Source organism: Xyrauchen texanus, chromosome 4 (assembly GCF_025860055.1).
Source record: "Xyrauchen texanus isolate HMW12.3.18 chromosome 4, RBS_HiC_50CHRs, whole genome shotgun sequence".
NCBI lineage: Eukaryota > Metazoa > Chordata > Actinopteri > Cypriniformes > Catostomidae > Xyrauchen > Xyrauchen texanus.
Genome location: NC_068279.1, coordinates 15,632,215 through 15,658,984, shown reverse-complemented (window position 1 = coordinate 15,658,984; position 26,770 = coordinate 15,632,215). Strand labels below are relative to the sequence as shown.

General features: G+C 39.3%; 3 protein-coding genes across 3 annotated transcripts; 2 read left to right on the top strand and 1 right to left on the bottom strand.

Annotated features, from left to right (window-relative positions):
- The first annotated feature begins 879 nt into the window (after positions 1 to 879).
- Positions 880 to 4,710, top strand: LOC127638997 (zinc finger protein 703). Its single transcript, XM_052120796.1, has 2 exons — positions 880 to 1,569; positions 2,385 to 4,710. The coding sequence occupies exons 1-2, from the start codon at positions 1,315 to 1,317 to the stop codon at positions 3,903 to 3,905; spliced, it is 1,776 nt and encodes a 591-aa protein (XP_051976756.1). The 5' UTR covers positions 880 to 1,314; the 3' UTR covers positions 3,906 to 4,710.
- Positions 4,711 to 17,534: 12,824 nt separating this feature from the next.
- On the top strand, positions 17,535 to 18,921 carry LOC127637314 (putative nuclease HARBI1). Its single transcript, XM_052118314.1, has 3 exons — positions 17,535 to 18,247; positions 18,358 to 18,551; positions 18,857 to 18,921. The coding sequence occupies exons 1-3, from the start codon at positions 17,535 to 17,537 to the stop codon at positions 18,919 to 18,921; spliced, it is 972 nt and encodes a 323-aa protein (XP_051974274.1).
- On the bottom strand, positions 18,591 to 23,313 carry LOC127642890 (procathepsin L-like). Its single transcript, XM_052125324.1, has 8 exons — positions 23,242 to 23,313; positions 22,841 to 22,982; positions 22,547 to 22,669; positions 22,273 to 22,422; positions 21,665 to 21,889; positions 20,739 to 20,907; positions 20,500 to 20,617; positions 18,591 to 20,367 (listed from the first exon to the last, which is right to left on the bottom strand). Coding segments are annotated over exons 1-8 (1,029 nt in total). The 5' UTR covers positions 23,244 to 23,313; the 3' UTR covers positions 18,591 to 20,267.
- Positions 23,314 to 26,770: the final 3,457 nt, after the last annotated feature.

The following is a 26,770-nucleotide window of genomic DNA, read 5'->3' as shown; positions in this document are numbered from 1 at the left end:
AAAATAGAGCAAATGTGTTTTAAAGAATATTAAATAAAATGGCCTATTTTGCAAATAAAAATAGATACATGGAATTACAATGTAGCTGCTTGCAAAATAGTGTTATACAAATAGATTTAATATCTAGGGTTTAATAAAGCTTGGTATTAGCTCTAACGAACAATCAAAGCCATTAAATAGACTGAACTTCAAAGTTATTCAGACACGAATTAGCACAGCGCGCTGTAATAGACTCTGTCAGGCTTCATTTTTCAATGATTAAGCCAATTCATTGCATAATTGAGTTAGCTAAATTACTTCAATGCCAAAGTAACATGGGATAATGTAATAAAGTTATTAACATTCCAGGACTGGAGGCACACTAGGCAAAGATGTTATTATGCATGAATGTATTACGCGGTATCATTTGACTTGTTTGACCTAAAAAGAAATTGCTTCCACATCCTCAACTTTTCCAGCTGCCCACTACTACTACAGTTTAGATAGTAATGTCAAACTAACGTCCAAATTAGTTCTACATTTACATTTTTGGTTTTAAGTGATGTAAAAGACTTCCTAATGCGGAGACAAATTAAAACATTACAAAAGTATCAGATATTATAGTGGAATATGTCTGAATGAAACTACTTTTCATTAATAACCAGTATCAACGTGGCAATCTACAAAGTGTCAGCTGTATAAAGAGTCTGTAATGTTTTTGCTGGTTATGACACAATGATCAAGGACTTGGCCAGCGGGTCCGGAGCGAGTCAGAAGAGAGACGAGGATAGTCTCCGCCTCTGTTGTGCCTACCCACTTATTACTAATGCAGATCCAGGCGATTGGACGGCGGCTTGGTGCTTTGAAGTGCTCCCTCAGATCTTCAGTACGAGAGTTTATATGCGTACGGAGGGTGTAGTGCACACACCGGATCGCTGACTGGCCGACGGAATGCCAATTTTCTTGCCACGACATTTAGCAATATTTATGTTGTTTAGTTTGTTCCAATTCATTTAATCACAAGTAATCAAGACTTCTCTTGGTTTTTATTTTGTCCTCGTTTTCGCGTAACGGACTCGTGACCGTTGGGGTAAAAGGCGACATTGATTCGTTGACGGAACGATGTGGAGACGGAGTGTACGTTCTTCCTAGAGACTATAACAGCTCTCTTTCTTTGGACTACAGACAGAGCTGGTGTTTCAACTGGATATTCAACTGTCAATAGAAGAGGATATAATGTCGTTTGGTTCTTTTTTGAGTTATTGAAGACATTGGATATCTCTAAATGAAAACTGAAGGACACCCGCCCCAGGTCTCTGATCCGCCCCGATCCAGATGAGCGAACTGCCTGTTGGATTTGCAGTCTGTGCACGGAACCAGAACCTTAAAAGTCCTTACACTCACAACATAAGTTCACCCACCTGTTTACGATACCAAAGCGACTCGATCGCCTTACTGCCGTACAGTGATCCCGCGCGTCAGGAAAAGAGGCTGCCTATACGGATTCTCAAAATGTTGACCGCTCACACAAGTCACATACTTCACCCTGAGTATCTCCAGCCGCTCAGCTCCGCGCCAGTGAGCATTGAGGTAAAATAAATCATACTGAAATGTAATATATGTACTTTCATTGGCCACCCTTGCTCTTTTTATTAATAAAAATACGTGCGTTTCTTCTGAACGAAAGGTTAATATATTTATGTTGAACCGCCGCGTATCGGTGAGCATTTCTCGTGTTGTTTTCGTTGCGCGCCTCATTCCATTAGTAAAGTTCACTGAATGTTCTGAGAGATTCTGAATGCGACGCAGCACGAATTAAAAGGATAGTCCGGATCTGGAAGGCTGGAGCGCAGAGGCCGTGTTCCACTAGCTGCCAACATGAAATGCCTTTACATTTCCTGATCGGCGCTGACGTTTGTTTTCATTATCGTTAACGCCTTTCTCATATTTTAAAGCTACAGTTTATCTAACACTTTTAGCTTACACGAAATCCATAAGTCGTTAAAAAGTAAATAAAAAAAACGTCGCGCATTGCACTTTGTATGATGCAAAATTATATAATGACAAATCATGTATATAGTCATATAATCCACCCCACACAATTTATACATTTTAAAATTTGAATGTCTTATTTGCAACAAGTTTCAAGTCACATTTAAAACATTTTTTGGTAAAAGTACGTATTTTACGTACTTAAAACTTAATAAATAGAATTATTCCAACCTAATTGGTCACCCTCCTGAATGTCTGAAAGTCATTAAGAATTTACATTTGACAGAATAGGCTTCAGAATTAAGTGTCATTTCTGTCTGTATGTGAGACTCGAATGCCTGCATTGTTAAAGATATTCTGGGAAATACTAAAGTAATTTAAGTTCATTTCTTGTTTCTAATTTGTCCATAAAGCTGGATGCTAAGAAGAGTCCCTTGGCATTGCTGGCCCAGACCTGCTCACAGATTGGTAAACCGGACCCCCCTCCCTCATCTAAGATGGGGTCCCTCTCCTCCAGCAGCCATGGAGACAAGGACGGACGTTCAACAAGCTCCAGCCTGAAGCCTGGGGAGCATCAGAACCTAGATGACAAGTCCAGCTTTAAGCCTTACTCTAAAACTGGATCAGAATGCAGAAAGGATGGTGCTGGGATCAACAGCTCAGCTGACAAAGCAGGGTTCAGATTGACAAATAGTGGTTCTGCAGCGGTGACATGCCCCTCCTTGCCCCCACATGCCCCCTCTCCGCGGGCCAGCTCTCCTTCTCAGCAGACATCAGGACAGTCACACACACATCGTCAGTCTCCCCTCTCGCAGAAAACTGCACATCTACAAAATGCCCTTATGGACTCCAAACCTGCAGGCTCAGACCCAGGGAATGACAGCAGCAGCAGTAGTGGTGGCGATCGCAATGGGAAAAAAGATTCAGACCATAGTAAATCAGGCCTGGACATTGCACAGATAGCAAATTCCAGTCATGTGCGTGCTAGTGCGAACTCCAGTAGTGCCAGTTCCTCCAGCAGTCCTCAACCTGACAATAAGGCTGACCCCCAGCCCCCTCAGCCTAGTCTAGGTGCGGGCCATATTGCTCCTGTGTCTCCTTTCAAACCAGGTCACTCTGTTTTCCCCCTCCCATCATCCACCATGGGCTACCATGGCTCCATTGTTGGGGCCTATGCAGGCTATCCTTCTCAGTATGTGCCTGGGTTAGATCCGTCTAAATCTAGTTTAGTTGGTGCTGGAATGGGTGTTCCAGGAAAGCACCCAAGCTCAAGCCCTCTTACAGGGGCATCGCCTCCCTCGTTCATGCAGGGTTTGTGCAGGGACCCATACTGCCTTACCTACCCCAATGCACCCCATCTTGGAGGCAGCAATTGCTCATCTTGTGTCCATGATCCTTCATCTGCCCTTAAGTCTGGCTTCCCTCTTATGTATCCTACCCATCACCTCCACTCCCTACACCCCAGTTCTCTGTCTTCTAGCGCCACCTCATCTCTTTCCCATCCTCTTTATACCTATGGTTTCATGCTGCCCAGTGAAACTCTCCCTCATGCCTGTAACTGGGTCTCAGTGGGTGGCCCTTGCGACAAACGCTTTGCCACCTCAGAGGAACTTTTGTCCCATTTGCGTACACACACAGCTTTTCCAGGTGTGGATGGAAAGCTGCTCTCTGGCTATCCAACTTCTGTCTCCTCTGCCGCCTCCTGCCACCTCCACCTGCCTCCTCCCAGCAGCCCAGGGGCCCTTCCCAGTTCTCTCTCCCTGCGTGGGTCACCAGGTCTAGGTTTGGCCCGGTACCATCCCTATGGAAAGGCTCATTTGCCAGGAGCCCCATCCCTTACTATGCACTCTCTCCCAGCCACAGCGCCCTACTACTCTCCTTATGCTCTATATGGTCAGAGACTGGGCTCAGCTTCTGCTCTTGGGTACCAATGATGGAAAGACTATGGACAGTGTAAAGATCGTGGCATGAGCTTGATGGGAGCTGGAAAGCACAGGAGCATGCAGGATTCTCCTAAAGTGAACAAAGCAAAAACACAGGATAGCTATATTCGCTATGAGGAATAAAATCGTATCTGCTTTGGATGACTATTGTTTAATAAATGGTCACTCAATTTTTTTTAGGATATTAGGGACCTTTAAGACCTTTTAGGTGGAGAGCTAATGAGAAAAATGCAGATTCAATAGAATGCGTGATTTTATTTTATTTCATTATTTTTTTCGATTTACCAAAAGTGTGTATTTATTTTTCACTTGAGCGCTTGTTTTTTTTTTTTTTAAGGGACATTTACTGCCCAAATGCATTATCATTTTCACAATGGAGCAGTATTTCCACAGTATGAATATGGTTGCTTCAATCATAAACTTTGTATACAGTGTTTGCAAACTTGGACTATAACATTGTCTCTCAGACATAAAATCTTTCTTTTATTGTCACTTTCTTTTGCGCATTCGATTCTGTGCAACTCTGTCTCTTTATTGGAGAACGAATGAGCATGACCTGTTCAACAGCTACTTTGTTCCATATGATTTACCGTTTATTTTGTACTTGTACAGTTCAAAGAATAGAATGGAAAGATGTGATATATTTTCTATTGTAGCTGACTCTGAAAGTTGGGGATGGACGTGGAGCGGGGAAGAGAATTAAAATAAGAGTACTATGTTGTGATGGCAGCGCTATCCATTTAACAAATTCTTATTTTGTGTAATAAATGATACTTGATTACATTTATAGATGTGTTCTTGTCCCTCTGTTCTCTTTCATATGGATCTATCGGTAACGCACTCTGTATCCCATATGTGATCTTAAACAATCCTCATTAGATCATAGTAGACTTTTAATAGCTACTTACAACAGTAAAAACTTATAATTGAAATCTTCCAGCTATTGAACTATTTTTAATGCATTCCTTGAAACGTATCTTAAAAACTGCTGTACTATTTGCCTCCAAATATGTTCAAAAAGAATGTGTACACTGAATAAACCTTTCAAAAATGCATATTTAAAATTATCACAGTCAGATTATACAAAAAGAGCTTCTTTGTTTCCCATTTTATTTAAATGATCGCACCAATACTTGAGAAACTTTGACTTCAGCTTTGTGCATTGCTGACAGTTTTGTTCCCTATTAGCCCATCCTATTAACACACAAAATAAGGCTCTCTCTCGGTTTACTGTTCTGCTTCTAATGTGAAACTGCAGTGTTAGTCACTGCTGTTTGTTTGTGCCTCTGCAGTATTGTGTAAAGAGCTGCCTCAGCACAAGGGAGGATTGGGTCTTAAATAAAGCTCAGTGATAGCCCAGTAATAATCCATGGGAGCCCTGCACTCACTTCCAGCACGCTCTGATGGATTGCCTTGCTACACAAAGGACAAAAGATGACAATGGGAGGCTGTTAATAGAGAAATATTTATCAAATACATGACATGACCCCCAGGAGTGCAGTCCCTATTGTTTGACCCGAGTGTTTGTGTGCTATGGGTTCAGGGGAAAACTTGCTCAATGCTGAGTTACAAAGAGGGTCAGCATTCAAGATGGTTTATGTGATTGTGTAACTGTGGTAGTCTTAATGGATGAAAGAACATTTCAGGTTATAGAAGTGTTCAGTTCAGCATGTACTTGAGAACCATTTTCAAGAAACCGAATAAGTGGGGCTGCTGCTAAGCAGTGGAATGAGCCAAACACACACACATTCGCACTTCATTAGCACTTCAGACAGGAGAGGACACCGCACAGGTGTCACTTGACAGACCCATTAAATTAATAGATCACTCCAGCAACAATGTTAACTCTAGCTCTCCAGCAAGGACACAGCATACGGTTCCTCTTATGGGAACCTAGGAGGTCAGGACTAGAAGGGGAGTGGGGATAGAAATAAACACTGATTATATATTGGGTGTGGGTAAAAGTCATTCTGTTTCCCAATACCCAAAACTCCAATTTTAGTAAGGCACAAACAGGCCTACTGATCACAAACCACTACCTACTCACTACCATCACAAAGCAAAAATATGTAGAGACTGCTGTAGAGAGAACCCTCTCTCATTATTATTATTTGTCTTGTCATTATCTGTTTTGTGTATTAATGCTTTGGCAATATTGTATGTAAACACAATCATGCCAATAAAGTACTTCAAATTGAAAATTGAGAACCCACTCTTAGTGTGGCTTTGCAGTTTGTTGACAAAAAAGTTCCAGATCCAAAAGTAAAGTTCAGTGCCAAGAGCCTAATTTAGAATAAATGGACTTGAATAACTTCCTGTGAGCTCTTGTAAGATTCAGAGAGGAAGTTGTTTTAATGGAGTTAAACTATTTGAAAACAACCCAAGAGAGTTGATCAAACATTTCATAACTTGGTTTATGTTGCCCCTAATGGAATAGTAATGAAACTGCACCAGACAAAAGGAAAATAAATTGCTGTATTTTGTAAACAATTTGTTTGTTTATATTAGATCACCCATTTTGTAGGAATTAGAAAATGCAGACTGGATCATGAAATCATGTCTAAGGCCTCAAGCCATGTTCTAAGCATGCAAATACACCGCCTTTTGATGAAGAATGCGCAAAGAAAATAATATCTGATAAAGCCAGGATAGAAAGGTTAAAAGGAGGGAATGACTTTATATTTTATCCAATGGAGATGGATTAATCTTGCTATCACCTCATTCGCACACGTTCATCAAAATTCCTGCTCTAGACTCTTTCCATCTTTCTCCTCATCAATCTATCCCTGCCATTTATCTTTCTCTCCCTCCTCTCCAGGGCTCCAGCTGAGTCAATATGCAGTCACTCTGTTTCTGTCGCCTGCTTGTGGAAGGGGGGGAGCTGGATGGATGTGTGGGTGGGGGTGTGGAGTTAATTTAGTCCCTGACCAGTGTCTTCTCAGCAGGGCTACACCTGTTTGATTGATCTCTTTCTCCCTCCCATGTGTCCAGTCAACTACTGGAGAAGAGAAAGAGTCTGTGAGAGAGAGCTGCAGCCCATCACAGCAGTGTTCCAGGCAGGCAGCCCTGCAGCCCTAGTGATTAATGACGACAGGGTGTGGAGCTGCTCCTCAATTAGCTGCCAAGTCTACAGCAACTCATGAGCCTTACAGCCCCAACCTGAAAAGAATGAGAGAGGGAGAGAGTTAACCCCCCTCCCTTCTCTTTGTCTTGTGCTGTCTCTGTTTAGAACATGTCTCTTGTCTCTCTTCACCTACACATCTTTCTCCCCTGGCTTCTATTTTGTTCCTTTTTTTGTCTCTTTGATTGTTACCTTAATGTTGACTCCCTCTCCCTTCACAAACTCCCATGTACATTACACTCAGATAATTACTGCATGAGTGCTCTGATGATTGTTTGCCGCAGTAATACAGAACAGACGTCTCTCTTTCTACAGCTCATAAAGAAATCAATCACACAACTGCTGCTTCATGACAAGAACTCCATTAATGACTTTCCACAACTCTTCATCACAAAATCACACATCACATCACAAAATAACACTCCACAAGCATGCAACAACAACAAAAATTGTGTAGTGCACACCTCTGTACAGTGATATCTTAGTTATCCCATTTGTCAACTAAAACTATGTGCATATGTGACAACAGCCTAAAACACAAGTGTTCAAGTGTCGCAATTATGACTAACCACTAATAACGCACATTTCACTGCTACAGCTGGATTTGATTTGCAAACATGCTGGGGGAGCCGGCATCAATGTCACGAACGTTGCGCTCATGAAAAATCGCATCTTGGCACCGGAACAGTGGGGTTAAGATTGATCCTGATTCCTGAGTCATGCCCAGAGTGACAGCTCCTTTTCCTGCTCTGCTGTGGGAAATCTTCCCCAGTTATATCCCCCCTGCGATCTCACATAGCTCATGCTTCCTCAAGGTTCTCAAATTATTTCAATGGGCCTCTGTAAGTTCTGCAGTATGGAGTACTGACATCTGCAGGGCAACAGTTTCTGTTATGAAATTATTTTGATTAATTGCATGTCATGATTGGATAGCAAACACTTAGTTATCCTTCTGTACTCTGTGTGCACTTCAGTGTCAGTATTTATAAGCCATCAGCATATAATTCAAACAGATAGCTCAAACATTAATGTAACAAACTTTGTTTTAATAAGATGACTTTTGAAATGTAATACCGCCACACTGTAACTTGTGAACATCCCTATGAGGACAGTGCTGAGTAACATAGAAAGGTTTGAAATTGTTTATGTTACCTGCTGTGCTCAGACACATGCTTGGCATAACATTGTCATAATGTTTAAATAATGCTATCATTTGCAGTCCAGAGTGAAGTTGACTTTATGACATAATTTATAAACTTCCAATGGGCAATGTTATGTGCAACCACAACACAATGATGTGTTAAACCCAAAGTTCAACTCATCCATTAAACACCATATTAGGCTGCTGTCACTGGCATACTCTGAGCATGTTGGAATGGAAAGAACAGGCAATGTTTTCAGACAGTTATAAAGTACATTTTAAAGACTCACCTTGGTTTTTAAATGATTTGCTGCTGAATAATTGCACTGTTATGAATTGTTAAGCATGTGTCCACACGCACACACAACCGAAGGGCACATAAAGGTATAGATATCTGTCAGGTCTTGTTTAATGAAATATATAGAGATAAAAGTACTCTTGTCAACACCCTGCCATTTTTCTTCATAATGTGACAACCCTGTACATACCACACAGCTCTGAAACTTTCACCCAAAGGTTCTAGTCACCAGGTTTGCTGCCTCTTTTGGGGTACTTTCTGGGACCTTGTGTGTGAGGTAGCAAGCGTACACCTACAGTCCAGCCAAGTTCATGTTATGAGAAGCAGCAGGGTTTTTTTTAAGTAAGAGCAAAAGTTTTCCAGAGCAATGTGATTATTTTTACTGACTCAACACCCCCTCCTTTAGCTGGAGTGATGGTAACCACTCCGTCTCCTTGCCCCGTAAGCTAACCCAGCTGTTCTCAATGCCATTTTGGGGAGAGGAAAAACCAAAGGCAGGAGAGGACAGAGAGCGAGAGAGAGAAACTGGCAGGGAGAGGAACAGACCTGATTATCCAAATACAGTCATTAAAGGGGAAATGTGTTTTTCAAACTGTCAAGATGATTAATGAGGGAGAGCAAATCCTCACAAATGCTCTTGTTTAGTCTAACTGGCAGACATGATCCTGGCCACTGATTAATGGCAGTGCTGGTGCATGAGGCCACCACGAGGTGAGATGAGTGGGTGGGTGCAGGGGGGGTGGGTGTTTGTGGAAGGATGTGTGGTGTGTGTTAGTGCAATAGAACATCACAGGAGGTTAAAGAGAAATAGAGAGAGAAACCAGTTAAAATATATAAGACACAAAAGCAGATTTATCTTTTACATTTTTTGAGGGTTTATGAGAGAAAACAACAAGGTTTTCTGGCTTCACTTTACAAATATGCTCATTAGATATTTTTGGCAAAACTTGCGTTGGGTGAACAAATACCATACATACTGTGGCTGTGATTTATGGCATAAATGACCACAGTAATAATTATACACACTCGCTGTGAAGAAACAGTCGTTAGTGTAAGAAGAAAAGCAGACTCTGTCAGTGAAGAAGGAATCTCAGCATTGTTTTGCTGTGGTCAAATCATCTTTAGTGTTTAAGTTAATTTATGTGTGTGTGTGTGTGTGCAGGTTTAGTTGGTTTATGACGACAAACTGGTAATTACAAGGGTATTATGATATAAATGTGGTTTATGGGGACATTTCTAGTGTCCCCATAATTCAAATCGCTTAAAAAACATACAAAATGTTTTTTTTTTTTTTTTTTTTTATGTAAACATGCATAACGTTTTTTGTGAGGTTTAGGGGTATGATTAGGGTTAGGGGATAGAATCTATAGTACATTATTAAAATATTTATGTCTATGGAGAGTCCTAATAAGGATAGCTGCAACAACATCATGGAACACCTTAGTGTTTAAGTGAATTTGTGTGTGTGTGTGTGTGTGTGTGTGTGTGTGTGTGTGTGTGTCACACAGCTGACCTAAGAAGTCACTGATTTTCCTCTGGCAGGAGCTAAAGTGCTGATACAGTACCTGGCTATTTCACTTTTGCTGACATTAAAGCAGCTACATCATGCACACACACACACACACACACACACACACACACACACACACACACACACACACACACACACACACAGCCACTGCTTTAAATTTCTGTTGTAATATGACACATAGCAGCACTCATTCATTAACCACCACTGTCTCATTGACAGTATTGGAAACCAATTGATGTGCATGCTATTCATCAAGAAGGCAGACAGGCAAACAATTCCTGCATAGGTTGCAATGCTATGCTGGGAGGACTTCTTTAGCCTCACTGGTTACAGTCTGTTCAAACTAAGGTAGAGAAACGTGATGAGTAGAACATCTGTTCGAAAATGATTTTGCCACTAGTCTAGTAGTGTTGCTCTACCTTTATATGGCTGTAGTGCTTGTGTGGGAATCACAGGTTTCAGTCCAGCCTACAATCCCTGATGCCCTGATCCCTTTCATCTTTTTAATTTGTCAGTTGCCTTGGATAACAGAGTCTGCTAAATTAATAAATGTAAATGTTTTAAACAATTCCCAGTGTACAGATATTAATGCATGGGTATATGTGTGTAACTCAATAAGAAGCGCCAAAGACAATTATTTCAATAAAAAAATACCTGCTACAGATCTTCAGTGGCTGGCAACATTATCCGTGCTTTAAACTATTGGCTGTTTATTTTTTCCTTTAAGCCTAGTTCTTTTTGGTTGCATGATCTCCTTGTCACTCTTTTATTTTATTTACTCCCCTGCATTAATTTGGACACAAACAGCTGTGATCCTCTCTGAATGTGAGAGAATTTAAGGCTGCATGTCTCTTTTCTCCTTCCTCATCATCGCCATGTTCTGTTCTGTTCCCATAAACCCGTTACTGTGCCTCCTCTGAAACACACAAGTCACAAACACCAGCACACACACTTTCATTCAGTGTACCCTTGTAAATCTTCATACAACATAAAGGGCAGGACAGCCCTATAGAAGATGTTGAGGAGAATCAAGCAGAAGACTAATGCAGCAAGGAAGAGTTAATGTTTGTAAGCACAGCCCATATCAGCCTGGCCTGTAACACACACGCATATTTGACAACATCCATTAATCTGGCTTGTAATAAATACTCACACAACACTGAACAGCTTCTATCAGTCAGACTTGTAAGTAGATGACAGCAAGAAGTACCTAAGCATGCAAATTTACCAGCTATCAGTATAAATGATGACATGGAAAACGAGAGGAGGAAAGGGAGAGTTAGTTGGCAGTCCAAAACTCTCAAGAGTGATATCTAGATAAATGTATCCCTCATTAGACTGGTTTCTGACGTAACTGTGAGAAGATAAGTCATGTCAAAGAGGGGAATGAAGACAAGAAAAAGCTTAGAGAGGGAAAGCAGAGTGGACGAGAGGGAGTTCATGGTGGGCATGGGTGGGAAAAAAGTCAATGGTTCTGAAGAGCTGAGAGTAGGGCAGCTGCGTGTGTGTGTGTGTGTGTGTGTATGTGTGTGTGTGTGTGTTTGTGATGGGGCCTGAGATCCGAACTCTGTTTGTGTGTGTCAGAGGGAGTAGTGATTAATCACCCACAGGCCTTGTTTCTCTTGCTTCCTTCCTCAGCAGTAATTTCACACACACACCATCACATGTCAGCCTAATGGACATGGGCAGACAGTGGCGAGTGTTGCCCTGGATTCACATACACTCACACATTAAAACATGCATGCATGTCAACAATTCCATGTTCTACTGAGAACAACCGAACAATGCAAAATTTCGCTACTTGAATCGTGGTAAGAGAGTCTGTGATGTTCGTTGTTTTGTTCACTGATTATGTGGAATAGAAAGAAAAAACAGGAGAGAAAGATGTAGTGTATCAGAGAAAAATGAGAATGTGCGGCAGCAAGAGAGAGAGAGAGAGAGAGAGAGAGAGAGAGAAGTCAGTGTTTGCATGTGTGCTGGTTCCCAGCCCTGTCAGAGAGCTGTCAGAGTGTGATTTATGGTTGTGAGACTCACAGCAGTCCTTGTTGCCAGTTCAGTATTGTTGCAACCGACATCTAATGAGGCCAGACGTGCTTTCAAGCACAGCACTTAACACAGGCCTCCATCTCCACCAGTCACAGGCCCTCATTTCTCCTCTCTCACTCCCATTTATTTTTTGAATCTGGGGTGGCAGACCAGGGAAGGGAGGAAAGACATGGTCTTGCTGTGAAAGCTTACAAAACGGAGAGAAAAGATTAAACTGCAGACATCAATTTTTTCCCCTCTCTGCCCTTCCTCCTTATACAACAACATGGAAGCCAGCACAATGACAAATTAGAGTAGAGCGAGCCTTTATATACTGATGACTTTGCTTCAAAAACCAATATCTCACTGTTTTTCTACGGCATTCAATTTTTCATCTCTGCTCCGATGCTTAGTAATTGTTTGGAAGACAGTCAGCGCTCTGGTTTAATCATATAGGTGGCCGAGTCATTTTGAAAGAGAGGATAGTAATGCTGGATGAAAGCTCCTTGGCTTTGACTCTTTCCTGATCTTGTATTTCTACTCCGCTCTTCTCTGGGCTGCTAGCTTAGTCAGGACCCCTTGCAGTAATCATAAACAGAGCTGCTGGCAGCGGCACCCGCATACTGCACTCCCTCCCTACGCCCCCTGCTCTGGTTCCTTGTCAGACGTGATTAATGGCACACGGGCCCGGTACGCTTTGTGTTGCCAGTTCCAGCGATGTTCCCTTGATACTTAATGAAGTCTGACAAACTTCTTTTCCCTCATTGTGTTCCAGTTATTTTTCGCCGCTCCATTTAAGAGAAACCCTTTGTAGCTAAATTTGCCTCCGCCGCAGAAAAACCCAGGTCAGAGTTTTTATATTTATTGTGTAGTCAAAGTGCACAAGCTATAACACTGCTGGCTATGTCAGCTGTTTCTCAGGCTGCTCATGTTGTTCATACTTCTTGATTGTTGAGTTGTCATTAGATGTTCCACAGAAAAGACTGGAAGGTCACTTTTGCCTATAAACCAAGTCGCAAACACATGAATTGACTTTACATACGGTTACCCACTGGATTATTTCCAATACTCCTCTCTACAATGAATTTGGGGCAAAATGTTAGCCAGACACTTTATAATAACCATTAATATTATAATACAGTTTATTCTAAACAGTAATTAGAAATGAAAATAAAAATAATAATAATTGCTATTACTTATTATCTTTATGCTGTTGCATTGTAGACTACATGATTAAACAAATGTAAAATTTAAGGGCACTATAGGCACTAAATTAGGCTAATATAGAAAGGAAATAAAAACCAACCATACATTTTCCCAGCATGTGTCCATCAAAAATGTGCAGGAAAGAGGGGAAGTTACCAGTGAAGTCATGTGTCTCAGAATTGGTGTTTTTTTTAATCATTTTTAGGCTCTTTGCTGTTCTTGCAGCACTTCCTTCAACTTAGTATTTTAGCTTGTACCAGCAGGGGGCTCTCTTTTTGCAATTAAAAAAAAAGCTATTTAAGTGAAGGTGTGCTGATCTTTGCCCCTTGTTATATCCAGTGTGGTGAGCAGAACAATTCTCTTTTCAAGCATTTCAATGCTATATGAGATGCTATATAAAGCTCAACACACAATGACACTGTGTAGTCCTGCATTTAGTGTGGTGTACACGTTTAGCAGTCAGGCTTTTACATTTTTGTGATACATTTTTTTGAATAAATGCTCATTTATGGAGTTTAAGTCCTAAAGAGAAATACTTCCGATTAGAACTAGCAGTATACTGGACACTTAAAACGCTGATCTGTTGTATTGTTGTACTCTGTGTTGTTGAGTCAGGTTTGTACCAGCAGAGGGCTCTGTTGTAATATAAATGTATAGTGTAGAACTTTTTCAAATGTTGTTGTTGAGTGCTGCATTCTTACTTTGCCATAATGATGATGGTTCAAAGTAAATTCTAGATAAGCAAAGTTACTTCTAAGCTACTTTTAACAGTGATCTCTGATAAAGAGCTTTTAATGTGCAACTTTTGAAGTTTGTTATAAGAAGAGAAAGACAGAGAACAAGACATAAAGTGAAGCAACAAATAGAAAAATAGAGAAAGTATTTTGTATACAATCAAACACTGTGTTTCCACACATCACTTCAACTCCATTACCTGCTTTTTACATGGAAAAGGACTTTATAATACTACTTAAACAGCAATAAAGAAATGTCCAGGCATACATGGACTCATCACTGACTTTCACCATGAAGAAAAAAAAAGAAATTAAGTAGAAAAAGAAAATGATCACATAAGGTAATCAAGACCAATGCTGTGATAAATGGCACATGTTGTTAAAACAGGATGAATATGAGGTTGAAAAAGCCTTAAGCTGGCTGGAATTAAAACTAGAAGCTGCTTATGACAGCAAGGGAATGTCAAAGCCAAGCACATGATTTACTAACATCATAATGGCCACTCATGTTTACAGCTCAATCTTCAAAGCCAAGCTAAGCAGCGTTGTATCAGTGCCTCAGCGTTTAACCTTTCAAATGTTGTTGAAGGGAAGCAGCAAATAATGTTTTTTTGTGAAAACAGATCTACAAAACATGATTTTCATAGACATGACAGCACACTCAACAACTGGATCTTATTGTGATCTTTAATACATCTGCACTCAAGAGTGCTGTCACTTGTTTATAAGTAGTATAAATAATAACCTGCTTCAGCCATTTTTACTCCCTGGATTTCACCTTTTAACTCTCAAGCTACTAAACAATCCATTATTTTTTGCAAATAAATGTTTTGTTAGTTTTTTTTTCAGAAGATAATCTTCAACTCTCCATCAGCATTAGAGGCAAATGTAACATTAACTATTTCTGATAATGACCACTGTTCTGTTCCATGTAAAAACAATTTTTGCAGTTTCTTTTCAAATATTATGTGGAAGTTGACAAAAAACTAAATTTATAAATAGGCTCTTCACAGACACAGACCATTCACAGGAAGAAAACCAACTTTGGATGCTCCAGCTCATGCCGAATAACGGTTAAACAAATGCTGGCAACTGCAACGTCTAGTTTTAAATAAATAAAACGATGTAACAAGAAATGTTTAATGACAATATTCTATCTGTTTTACCAATTGATTTCACATGAATATGTGCGCGCATACCGTAATGCCAAACGTTTCAGGTTTAATTAATGAACTGGTGTATATAAGCAATATCACACTCGCAATCATGCTATACTGCCTTAAATCAGCACTGCTGTTCTTATCTATGGCCGAATAGGTAACAGCAGTGCTGATGTAGGGCCATATCGCACTCTTGCTCATGTGATATTGCTTATATACACCAGTTCAATGAACAAGTAAATATTTAAAATGAGGAAAAACAGAGTACGGTCAAAAGACACATGTGCATGGAACTACTTATGCGATGGATCAGAATCTGCCTTTGCCGTTTCAAAACAAATGATGTGTCCAAGCCTTCGTTAGGAACTCAAAAATGTCACTTTAGAACTAGTATGATGGCTTGGACTGTTTCTAACAAGTTTTTAGAAACGTGTGTGTGTGTGTGTGTGTGTGTGTGTGTGTGTGTGTGTGTGTGTGTGTGTGTGTGTGTCCCCACAAGGATAGAAAAACCTGAAATTTTTGACAACATGGGGACAATTAGTCAATCCCCATGAGGAAAACCGCTTATAAATCATACTTTGTTTTTTGAAAATGTCAAAATGCAGAATTTCTGTGAGGTTTAGGGGATAGAATATAAATGTACAGTATAAAAACCATTATGTCTATGGGGAGTCCTCATAAAACATGAAAACCTAACATATGTGTGAGAGAGAGAGAGGGGGGGTTGCCACTCCCAAGCAGAGATACTGTCAGCTTTCTGAAAATCAGCTTTCTCAGTGGAAAAACATAAAAGTCTCACTATAGAAACCGCAATCTCCAACATTTTTAACAATATGTCCTCTCCAATAAGAGGTAAACGCCTTTAAATCAATCTTTTTGGCACAAATTTTGTTTGAGGTGAAATCATCTCTGTACAAAATTAGCATGTGCACACAAAGGTCACCGCACCTCTCCGTCCCAGGTGTCATTGTATCCACTCAATGTACTAGTTATGCAATCAAGAAGCTCTTCTGCATATAGGGCCAGCACATCCTTGTGCATTGACACTCCAAAGTACATAATGGCATCATAAAATAATCCATATCTTCAGAAGGGATATGATAGGTGTGGATGAGCTGGAAGTTCTGTACAGTGGGGGAGGGGGTATGCAAGAAGAATATGAAATCACAAATCTCTAGATTATGAAAGTGGTCCATTTCTCACCCACACATAACATAGCTTCTGAAGACATTGATTTAACCAATAGAGTCTTAAGGATAACTTATGCTGAATTGAGCGTCCTAAATTGTTGCACCCATTCCTTTGCATTGTACAGATCAAAGGTGCTGAGAAATAAAATACCCACACCATCTTCATTATAGTTTAGCAGATGAGTCATACACATACAGGATGGCAAGAGTTAAAGATAATTCATTTTTGGGTTAAATACTATATCCAAACTTATGCGTTTTGGGGGGGGTTCAACAAGAATCATTAACCAGCACCTACAATGCATGTATGTATGTTGTAATGGGTTGCATTAATATAAGCCATTGACTAAGTCAATCTTGTTTACCTCTGGTGTCCACATGATTAGTAGGTGCGGTTACCTTTAGCACATCCATGTGACGCCAATCACCTAACCAACAATCACCTTAACCTGAAAAAGTTTACCCTGGGTATACAAACTTTAAGAGGCTGGGGAGCAGCAATAGAGGGAGTTGGTCAATTTTCTGTGAACAATATTGAAGGGGACCCTGCAAATACTGAAGACATTAAAGTTTGGCACCACATCAAAAAAAAAAAAAAAAAAAGCAGAATTAAGACAATGGAACGCAATGCTACTTTTCCTCTTAGCTTTCATTTATTTTAGAAAAATTGTGGGTCATAATGCATTATTAGAAAAGTAACTCATTTCCAGAGGTTGCACTTTTTAGGGTTAAAATTTCACAGAAATAAGTCATATAAAGTACAATATGTAGTAGTTATGGGTCAGTGAGTGTACCCAAGAACTGCATTGAGTCATGTACACATCACCTGCTGAAGAAAAAAAAAAAGCCACACGGTTTTAACTAGTCTGTACACACACACAGAGCCTAATGTCAAAACAAATATTTAATATTCATCCATTTACAGGTCAAAGCAAAAGTAGATCATTGTAACATGATCCAGGTTTACACCTGGGCCCATATCCCTAAAGAATTTTTGTGCAAAAAGTGGCTCCTAGCGGCCAAATTCTAAGAAAATTCTCAGAGTCATGACGTTTTCTTAGAATTTCCCCTAAAAGTGACAAGAAAATCCCAGTTAATATAAAAGCTATTCCTCAAGATTCCTAGCACTTAAAAGGGCTCCTAAGGCGAGATCTGCTAAGAGCAGGGAAGAGGACTTTTAGTGGCTTAGGAGTTCCCCTAAGCAGCTGCACAAAATGGCCAACAGAGGAGGCAGGAGAGATGTCCTGCAAACACTGGATGACAGGGAATTATTGAGACGCTACAGATTGGATCGTGCAGGAATCATGTTTGTGGTGGATCTCCTTAGAGATGCAATTACTTCACCAACTCGACGCCACAACGCTATTACACCGGAGAAGAAAGTAATCACAACCCTGAGGTATTTGGCAACAGGGAAAATGCAACAATGCAGCAGTGATAACTTTGGTCTGTCCCAATCCTCCGTCAGCAGAGTCATCACCCAAACACTGACAGCTTTGTCACAACCTAATATTGTGACACAATTTGTTTCATTCCCGCTGGATGCCCGCACTTTACACACACATAAAAGGGCATTTATGGACATTGCAGGATTCCCTGGCGTTGTGGGTGTAATTGATGGAACACATGTGAGAATAATTGCGCCATCAGAGGACGAGGCTGTCTTTGTTAACAGGAAGAATTTCCACAGCATCAATGTGCAAATAGTGTTCAATGCGGCCTGTAAGATTTTGGACATTGTGGCTAAATGGCCAGGCTCCACACATGATGCGAGAATGCTCTCCAAGAGTGGCATCAGACAGCTTTTTGAGAGACACTATGTGCCAGCTAATTGCCACTTGTTAGAGGACAGTGGCTACCCATGCAAACCATGGCTCCTTACACCTTACCTCCAGCCACGCCAAGGGCCCCAACTAAACTATAACAGGTAAGCCAAACAATACAAAAATCATGGAAATGAAATGCAAGCAATATGTTAGAGCATCCAAGTAGTGCAATATTTCCATCAAATAATTAGAGGTCTGTATTCTATTGTAGGGCCCACAAGACAACAAGAGCAGTGGTGGAGCGTGGCATAGGCCAGCTTAAGAGGCGCTTTTATGTTCTCCACGGAGAGGTGCGGCTGAGGCCTGAAAAAGTCAGCAAAGTCATCATAGCCTGTGCAATATTACACAATATTTGCAAGGTTAGACAGATTGCAGAACCTCTGGAGGATGGCGATGAGGATGGTGGTGAAAATATTCACATTCCACAGGGGAACCTAGCCCAGAGTGGACTGCCTTACAGGGCAAACTTCACAAATTTACATTTCAGACAAGCTGTAGCCCCATGTCATTTGAGAACTTGTGATGGTATTAAGAACTACCACAGTTTTACTGCACATCACCTGCAATTGTTAAATGCAAGACACAGAACACAATCTCTAAATGGTTTATTTTTTAGGTGTTCAATTTTAAGGCGGTAGTACTCCTGAAGGGAAAGGACTTTTTGTTGTTCAAACACATCAAATTGTGAGTTGCAATCTTCTCTCCTGCAGGGATGCTGACGGAGCAGGTGCTGCGGATGGGAATGGTGTTTGATCCGCCGGGCTATCCTGAGTAGCAGCTGCAGGTGGTCCACCCCCTAGAAAGAAACGGTCAATGAACACAGTACTTAGGCATGTAAATTAACTTTGCCAGCAGGAGCAAGTTGCCAGATTATGCGGTAGGCTATAGTATTTTGCTCACCTGTGAGTGAGGATTCCCGCTTGTGCTGCAATCTCATCTTTTGCCTTGGACTGCAGCACATACCACCTTTTCTCACAATCGTCGCCTGTCCGCGCCACCAGTGGAAAAGAGGCATTGATTGTTTGGGATATTGTGTCCCAGGTGCGCCTCTTGCCTTGGCTAGTGACAGTTGGGCCAAATTTTCCTCGTAACATACCTTTATGTTCGTTCACAAACTGGGCCAGCAACAAACCTTGCTCCTCAGGCCAGTTGGGCTTGCGATTCCTTTTTTTCTCCATTTTCTGTGTTTGTAGGATATTTGTTAACAAGCCTTCATAAATAGACCAGCCAGCAATCACAGACATTGATAAAAGCTGAGCCGTGTTACCCTCGTTAAGACCACACTGAGTTGTAACGTTGCAATTTCTACTTCATTAAGGACAGCCCCTTGAGATAGGCCATCTTGTTTTCAATGGGTTCCATATAGGAGTGAAAGTACAAAATATGCCTGCTAGGATATTAATATGAGCAAATAAGACACAAATCATTATTTGAACAGGGTGTAATGAGCTTAAGTTGTCACATATTTTAGATTCTAATGTTAGGCTATAACCCCTACAGCTTACTATTCATTTTCCAGATATTTTCTTGAATGTGAAATATTTACAATTACAGTCTGCATAAGATTAGAGTGTATAATTAAGTTTATTGATTTGAGGGTACATCCTTTGCTCATTATCACCAAAAGATCATTTTCATCAAACTTGTAGGATCAACCAATCACGTCTTTTGAAATTACTCATACCTAGCAATGGGGTCAACCACACCTCCTCACTAAGATAGGATTTTTCCATCCATTCCTTGCTCAGAGTTCACTGAAAATGTTCTGGAATCACTAAGCTAAAACTCCTGGCAAGGAATTTTTAGGCTAAGTTAGGAGCTCTCTGAGAGGATTCTCAGAATCTTTAGGGATACGGGCCCTGGAATATAGTTATGCATGCACAATAGAAAAGTTTTGCAGTATTAAAAATGGAAGTGTAAACAGAAGTGCATAGATGCACGTATTTGTAGAAAAGTCCTTGTTCAAAGAACGGCAAAAATAGTTACTCTTAAAGTCCTAAAACGCATTAAAACAAAATTACAGCAGGTAGTCAAACTAAAACCAGAAATAAAATGTAAAAAAAAAAAAAAAAAAAAAAAAATTCCTAGCACTTCTAGAATGCAGAAAACTGTTAAATGGTATTACATCAGGGGATAGCTGGCTGATGTTGCAATGCCACAATGGTTATTTAGGTCCTTTGCCATGTAGATGTAACCTTTGTCACCCCACTTCTCAGTCCAGCTTAAAAAAAAATAAAAAAAAAAAATACATAAAATTATGAGGATGTGCCCTTATAGTTTCTCTTTACTAGACTTGCACACATGCAATCACTCTTTCAGGACAGTGGAAATGCATCTTGAAATAAGTTTATACCTGTTCTTCACAATCCAGTATTTCCTTCCTGCAACATCAGCACCTTCAAATCCATAACCAACAACCAGGACTCCATGGTCAAGCTCTTCACTGCTGCACGCCTTTTCATAATAGATGCCTGAAAAAAAATAAATAAATAAATTCAGGTCCTGCAAGTTGACATTCCTAGCGGTGCATACGAGGTTTAGCCAAAAAGGTCTTATATAAACATTTAAAACCCGCAAGGCCAAAATTCTCACCAGATTGGTAGAACTGGAAGGATTCATGACCAGCATCAATAGCAATAGCTATAGGACCAACAGCCGCAACAGCCTTCATCAGAGCATGCTCTTTACCACTGGGAAGGTCCACAAATCCAGTGTCATTAGCAGCACTGTAACTGGGGTCATAGCGGCATGGCTGATCATCCTGAGAGCACAATAAACCGTATGGCAAATTATATTCCTCATCTGAAGTTGCCGCTTCAAATGGGGGTGTTGTAAATGTTAAGAGTTAGAAAACCAAGCAATTGAGAAGTTACAAGAAAGTCCCTCTAATGATAGAACTGAATTCAATGACCACAGCATGCAGCAATACAGCCCAATCACGTAAGGGCACACCCAGACACGTTCCCCACACCCTTTAAACAGGTGATTAGCCTCCCACACTTTTCCCAAGCTAAACCCAAACGGAGTCCAAATTCATTGCGTTGTTACTTTTGGCTCTCAATCAGCCCATCCAGCAAAACTCACAGGGGAGTTTCATGAGCCGAAACCACCATTACATAATAAGCGGTCACACTGCTCCATTCATTTCTACAAAGTTGCTTTCAACAATGGCAATTTCTTCAGGTTTTTTTTTTTAAAAATCAGAATTTGTTGATCTAAAGATTTTTTGGCATATTCTTGATTGGCAGCATTGTGAAATGCACTGTAGAGGAAAAAAAATTACCTTGGTGAATTTTAAAACCTCGAGCCAATTGGACACATTTAAATCCCACAACGCACAAGCACAGAGTAAAAAAATAAAGTGCACATGCACAATTGTCATTGTAAAGGATTACATTTATTTAGGACAAGCTTGTGCCATTATTTTGCTTTAATCTTTAACACTACAAATACTCTATCAATATATACTGTACGGCAAGCGTTAGGTCTGTGGGAGTCCCCCCCCCCCGGATACTCACCATTGCAAGGTAGGGGTAGGACTCCTCAGAATCAAGTCCATTGTTGTCCTGTACATACTGGAAGGCCTGGTCCATGAAGCCTCCATTGCAGCCTTGATTGCCCTCTGGCCTGGAACAGTCCATCAAGTTCTGCTCACTCAGAGAAACCAGCTTACCCGTTTTACGGAACAGCTGGCCCTCCAAGGCTCCTGTAGAACTGAAAGCCCAGCAAGAACCACACCAACCCTAGAATCAAACCAGCACAAAGTATCCATAATATGGAAAGATCCATATTTACAGTAAATATAAAAGGATGCCAGAAACTCAAGTATGCCATAAAATTACCTCTAGAAACCAGTCAGATGAAGGTTCATGTTGAGCACACTGGTACGGTTAAGGCTAATAGAATGTAGTTACAGGTTTCAAGCTAGCATATGAGTAATATTGATAAAGCCACCAAGGTTTACTTTTGAATTGACAATTTAAAATAAATTAACCTTAGAAAATGTTTAACTGCACAACTCCGGATAGGCACATTTCTCAACAACGCTTTGACAGTTAGACTTAAGGTATACATGGGTATATATAAAGAAACCATGGTTATCTTTGGGGCTCTCTGCTAGTCATACCTGGTCTTTGACAGGGGTGACATAGCCCTTCTCTCTCCAGTCAACCTGTTGGGGAGTGTCAAAGTTGGGCTCCATAAACAAAGAGCCCCTTGATTTCTTTCTGGGGTTGTGCTTGTAACCATTCATTGCCTGCCTGAACTCTTCATTTGTCTGGGAGACAAAAAGACAGAAACAAGCTTAATGAGACCGATAAACGTTTAAAGGGTAATGTTCAGAGGCAATTTAGAATGAATTGTTGAAAAATGCAATAACCCAGACATATTAAGGAACTCACTAGATCACCAAATTGGTTCATGCCCAGTAGGTAGGAGTGTTTGCCCACAGAGTGCTCAAGGTTGTGCAGCTCAATTTTTCTAAAGTTCTTCTCCCACACCATTCTCCTCAAGCCTTCCTCTTTCTGAGAGATAATAATTTTTATTAAAACCATTGCTTTGTGCAATCATATTGTGTGCCAAGACAAGACAGATGAAACTCTTGTAACAGATTAATGCTCCATTTAGCTCTTAAACTGCAGAATACTACAAATGGTTAGTTTAAAATGTATGGGTTACAAAATAATATTACAGACCTCATTATATTTCTTTCCTTGCCAGCTCTTCCACATGTGCCAGTGGTTTTCCAACTGCTGGTCGAATAATCTTGGAGCAGTGAGCACTGCACTGATGCATAGTGTGAGGATGGAACCAAACATCAACATCCTGGTACACAACCTGTTGATAGAAAACAATTAAATGACACTAATTGAAAGAATGCCACATTGAGAGGTTACACAGAATGCAGCCATAAACTTGTATGTATGCCAATTACGTGCAGTGAAGTGAAAATCTACCAGAAAACATTCAGTATATTGGCATCATGTTCAAGCAAAACTGACTCATCCTCTACAGAAGCTGAGAAGAGCTGAAATCTGTGTTAATTTAGAACACCATGCAAACGTCACATATCCCAAAATAAGAACAATATACTCACATCCAAACGGCGGGTGAAATTATTATTCTTATTGTTTACAACCGAGCGGCTTTTAAAGCGTGGCTGACCTTAGATGCGGCCTCTGATTGGCTGAGCTTGATGACGAGCCACGTGTTTTCAGCCAATCCTCTCTCCTATGTATGACCCAGAGGAGAATCTCATTTATTGATGTGGTCTAGCATCACAACACATATCTGGAATATAGTGCTAATCTTATAAAACCGAGTTTTAAATTGATCCAAGAAAATATTTCCCCCATATATTAATAGACTACTTATATAAGCTACTATAAGTTTATAATATATGATGGAAAAGATAACTATACTATCGTACCTAATTAGCATACGTAAATTAGTAAAAATAATAATAATAATCTCGATGCTCTGCTGGCATTGCTGTAACACATCGGTTTTAATGCATTTCCTTATGTTACGCTTATTATTTATTAGTAATTATTCAGTTTCTCTCTTCTGTGTTAATTTCTCATTTTTATTTTTATTGTTTGTCATTCAAGTAGCCGAATACATCAGACGTGACCAAACCAACATGTTGAAACTAAAAATCTGGGAAATCAAAGTGAAAACATGTAACCTACTGAAAGAGAAAATTCTCCAACTAAGCACTATAACGAATAATTGGTGGATTATGTTTCGTATGACTCTTTGATTTGTACAAGTAGGCTATATGAATAAATATAGCAGACACTGTGCTTCTTGGATAAAAGCTGCTGATATTGGGGTTTTAATTTCAGAGACCACATGTGACATTTGAGTAATTTGCCCAAGGTAAAGATTGTCTCAGATAACGTATAAAACTTTGTTGCTTGGTTAAGAGCAACAACGCTGAATATTAACACACTGCATGAAAGTTTGCACAGTTTGATCAGAGGTCAGATGTAAATGGCATTATGTAGGCTAATGGTTCTGAAAATCACATCAATAATCAGTCTCCCTTTGTCTTCCTTTACAAATGTTTACTTATATACAGTATCTTATATTGACTTAAAAAAAAGCACTATCTCATCTTCATTATCACTATCCTCAAAATGCTAGTGTCTAAGGATTGTACTGTAAGTGTGTCATATTTACATATATAAAAGGGTTTCATACAGCATTTGGATACTGCAGGACATTACTATTCAACACAAACCCCCAGAAGTGAAAAACATAACACACACACACACACACTGATTTATCTTAGCAGACAATACGATCAATAAAAAGGGAAATAGAAAGGAAATATGTGGGCTGACGTTTGATTAAGTGACAACCATTTTAATGCCCTTTGTAATCAGTACAGTTTTTAAACAGTGACAAAACCCTTGGCTAAAAAGCACAGTTCAATGTATATGTTTCTGTTGGCATCATATGTTATTAATTGTATTCTGTAGCTTTGTAAGAAATCTCTATATTCGTAAATGTACATGACTGAATAAGAAGTAATGATGTGCAATGTGTTTATCAGTAAGTGTTAATGTCTCTATTGTGTGAATAGAAAGTGTATCAAGGTTAAATGGTCAATCAGCAAATTATGTCATCAGGACTTGAAAGCAGCCAGAACAAATTATTTTAGAAATCAGATTTCAGGGGAAAGCTACAGGCCTTAGAATCTTTTCAATTTTACTGATGACATTTTTAATCAGCAAAGAACACACAGAAATCAGGAAGTAATTATTTGTGGTGAGCTAATCATACATTTAGTTAAATGTCCCACACATCATTAATGATGTAAATAATCTCAAAAGGTGAGATCATTGTTTTCTTACAAAGCAGGAAAAAAACAATGTATGTATGTTACTAATCATTATCTTCAGCACAACAGGGACCCTTATCAACATGCTTTATTCATCAAAAAACAAAATCATTTCTTTTATTTAAATAGAAATGTATTTTATGTATTATTTATTTTATGACTATGTGTTTTGTTAATGGCAAATTGTAATGTTTATTTTTGTAGATGTTCTTTTCACACTGTCGTCATCTGAACAATAAGAGGCAATGCAACTTTTAGCCTGCCTAAGGCCAAATCAATGTCTGAAAAGAAGAAAAAAAGAAGAAGAAAAAAAGAATTGTGCCTTTTAGGAAATTATCTTGCTTTGGGACAGAGTAGAAGATGTTACGTGTTACTGTATATAGTTAAACATTTAAATGCAACATTAATTTAGATTTGGCTACATCTAAATGTAATATGCAGTGTATGTATATATATACACATATACATACATACATACATACATATATATATATAACATAACATAATTCCATCAAATTTTATTTAATTTTTACTATTTTAACATAAAATATTTAGTTGTTTTTTTATTTTTATTTTTATTTTAATTACTCAATTCAGTTTGATGGAATTTTTTCATAAAATTGAAATTCATAAATCTTAAAATTATTTGTATTATATTTTCCATGAAATGTGTAAGGGCCATTAATTTTCAGGGTTCAATTTATTAATGGATAAAGATCACATGATCAGTATAAAACAAGTATTTTCTTTCTTTCTTTCTTCCAGCTGACCCCATGTTATGATGAAAAACTACTAAAAAGCTTTTTTTTTCAAGTGTGTGTGTGTGTGTGTGTGTGTGTGTGTGTGTGTGTGTGTCCATCATCCAGTCCACAAATATTCACACTTTGTGTGAATGATTCTCATAATCCAGTGATTCAGCTGCATCCAAATCAAATAGTATCAATTACAGGTCCAGTTAGCAAGCTTAAGGAAGATTTAGGTAATTGCCGTCATCATCCTCCACCTCTTCGTCACTCTGTCTGCGTGGGCTATTGGACTGGTGTTGAACTATCTGCAGGACAGAAGGTTGACTATAAGAACTGCTTCCAGCATGCAACGCAGTGTGCACTGGGTTTTGCACCTTACTTCTCCTTTTCTAAAAGCAGATACAAGGGTCAGATTTTATGGGGCAAATGCATGAAACCTGGCTTAATTGTTTATTTAAGAATGTATTAGTTCTTCGATTAAACATCACTGTGGGTGTGCATTCTCAACATGGTGAACAGTATTTCTGAGTAATATTTTTTTTTTCTTTTTTTAGTTGATTTACCATTAATAACAAAACAGTCTACTTCACTTAAATGAAAATGTAAGTAATAAAATCCCACAGAGTAAATGTTTTATTACACCTCTGCCCCTCATAATCATATTGTACATTGGGGCTCAGTGGCGGTTCTGGCTTACTTGGTGCCCTATAGGGAACAAAACAACAACATGAGAAACATCAATATTTAAGTCCTTTTTATACTCTAAATCTCCACTTTCACATCTGAATGTCACATTTGATGCCTGACGTCTGAAAGTGTAAGTGGAGATTTAGAGTAAAAATATTGATCTGTGATGAGAAAATTTTCATTTTTGGGTAAACTATCCCTTTAAATAAAAATAACTAAACAATGAATATAGAAATTAATTATAGAAATATTTGTGTGTGTGTGTGTGTGTGTGTGTGTGTATTTATATACTGTATATACACATATTCATGTATAATATGTAAATATAAATATATATATATTTA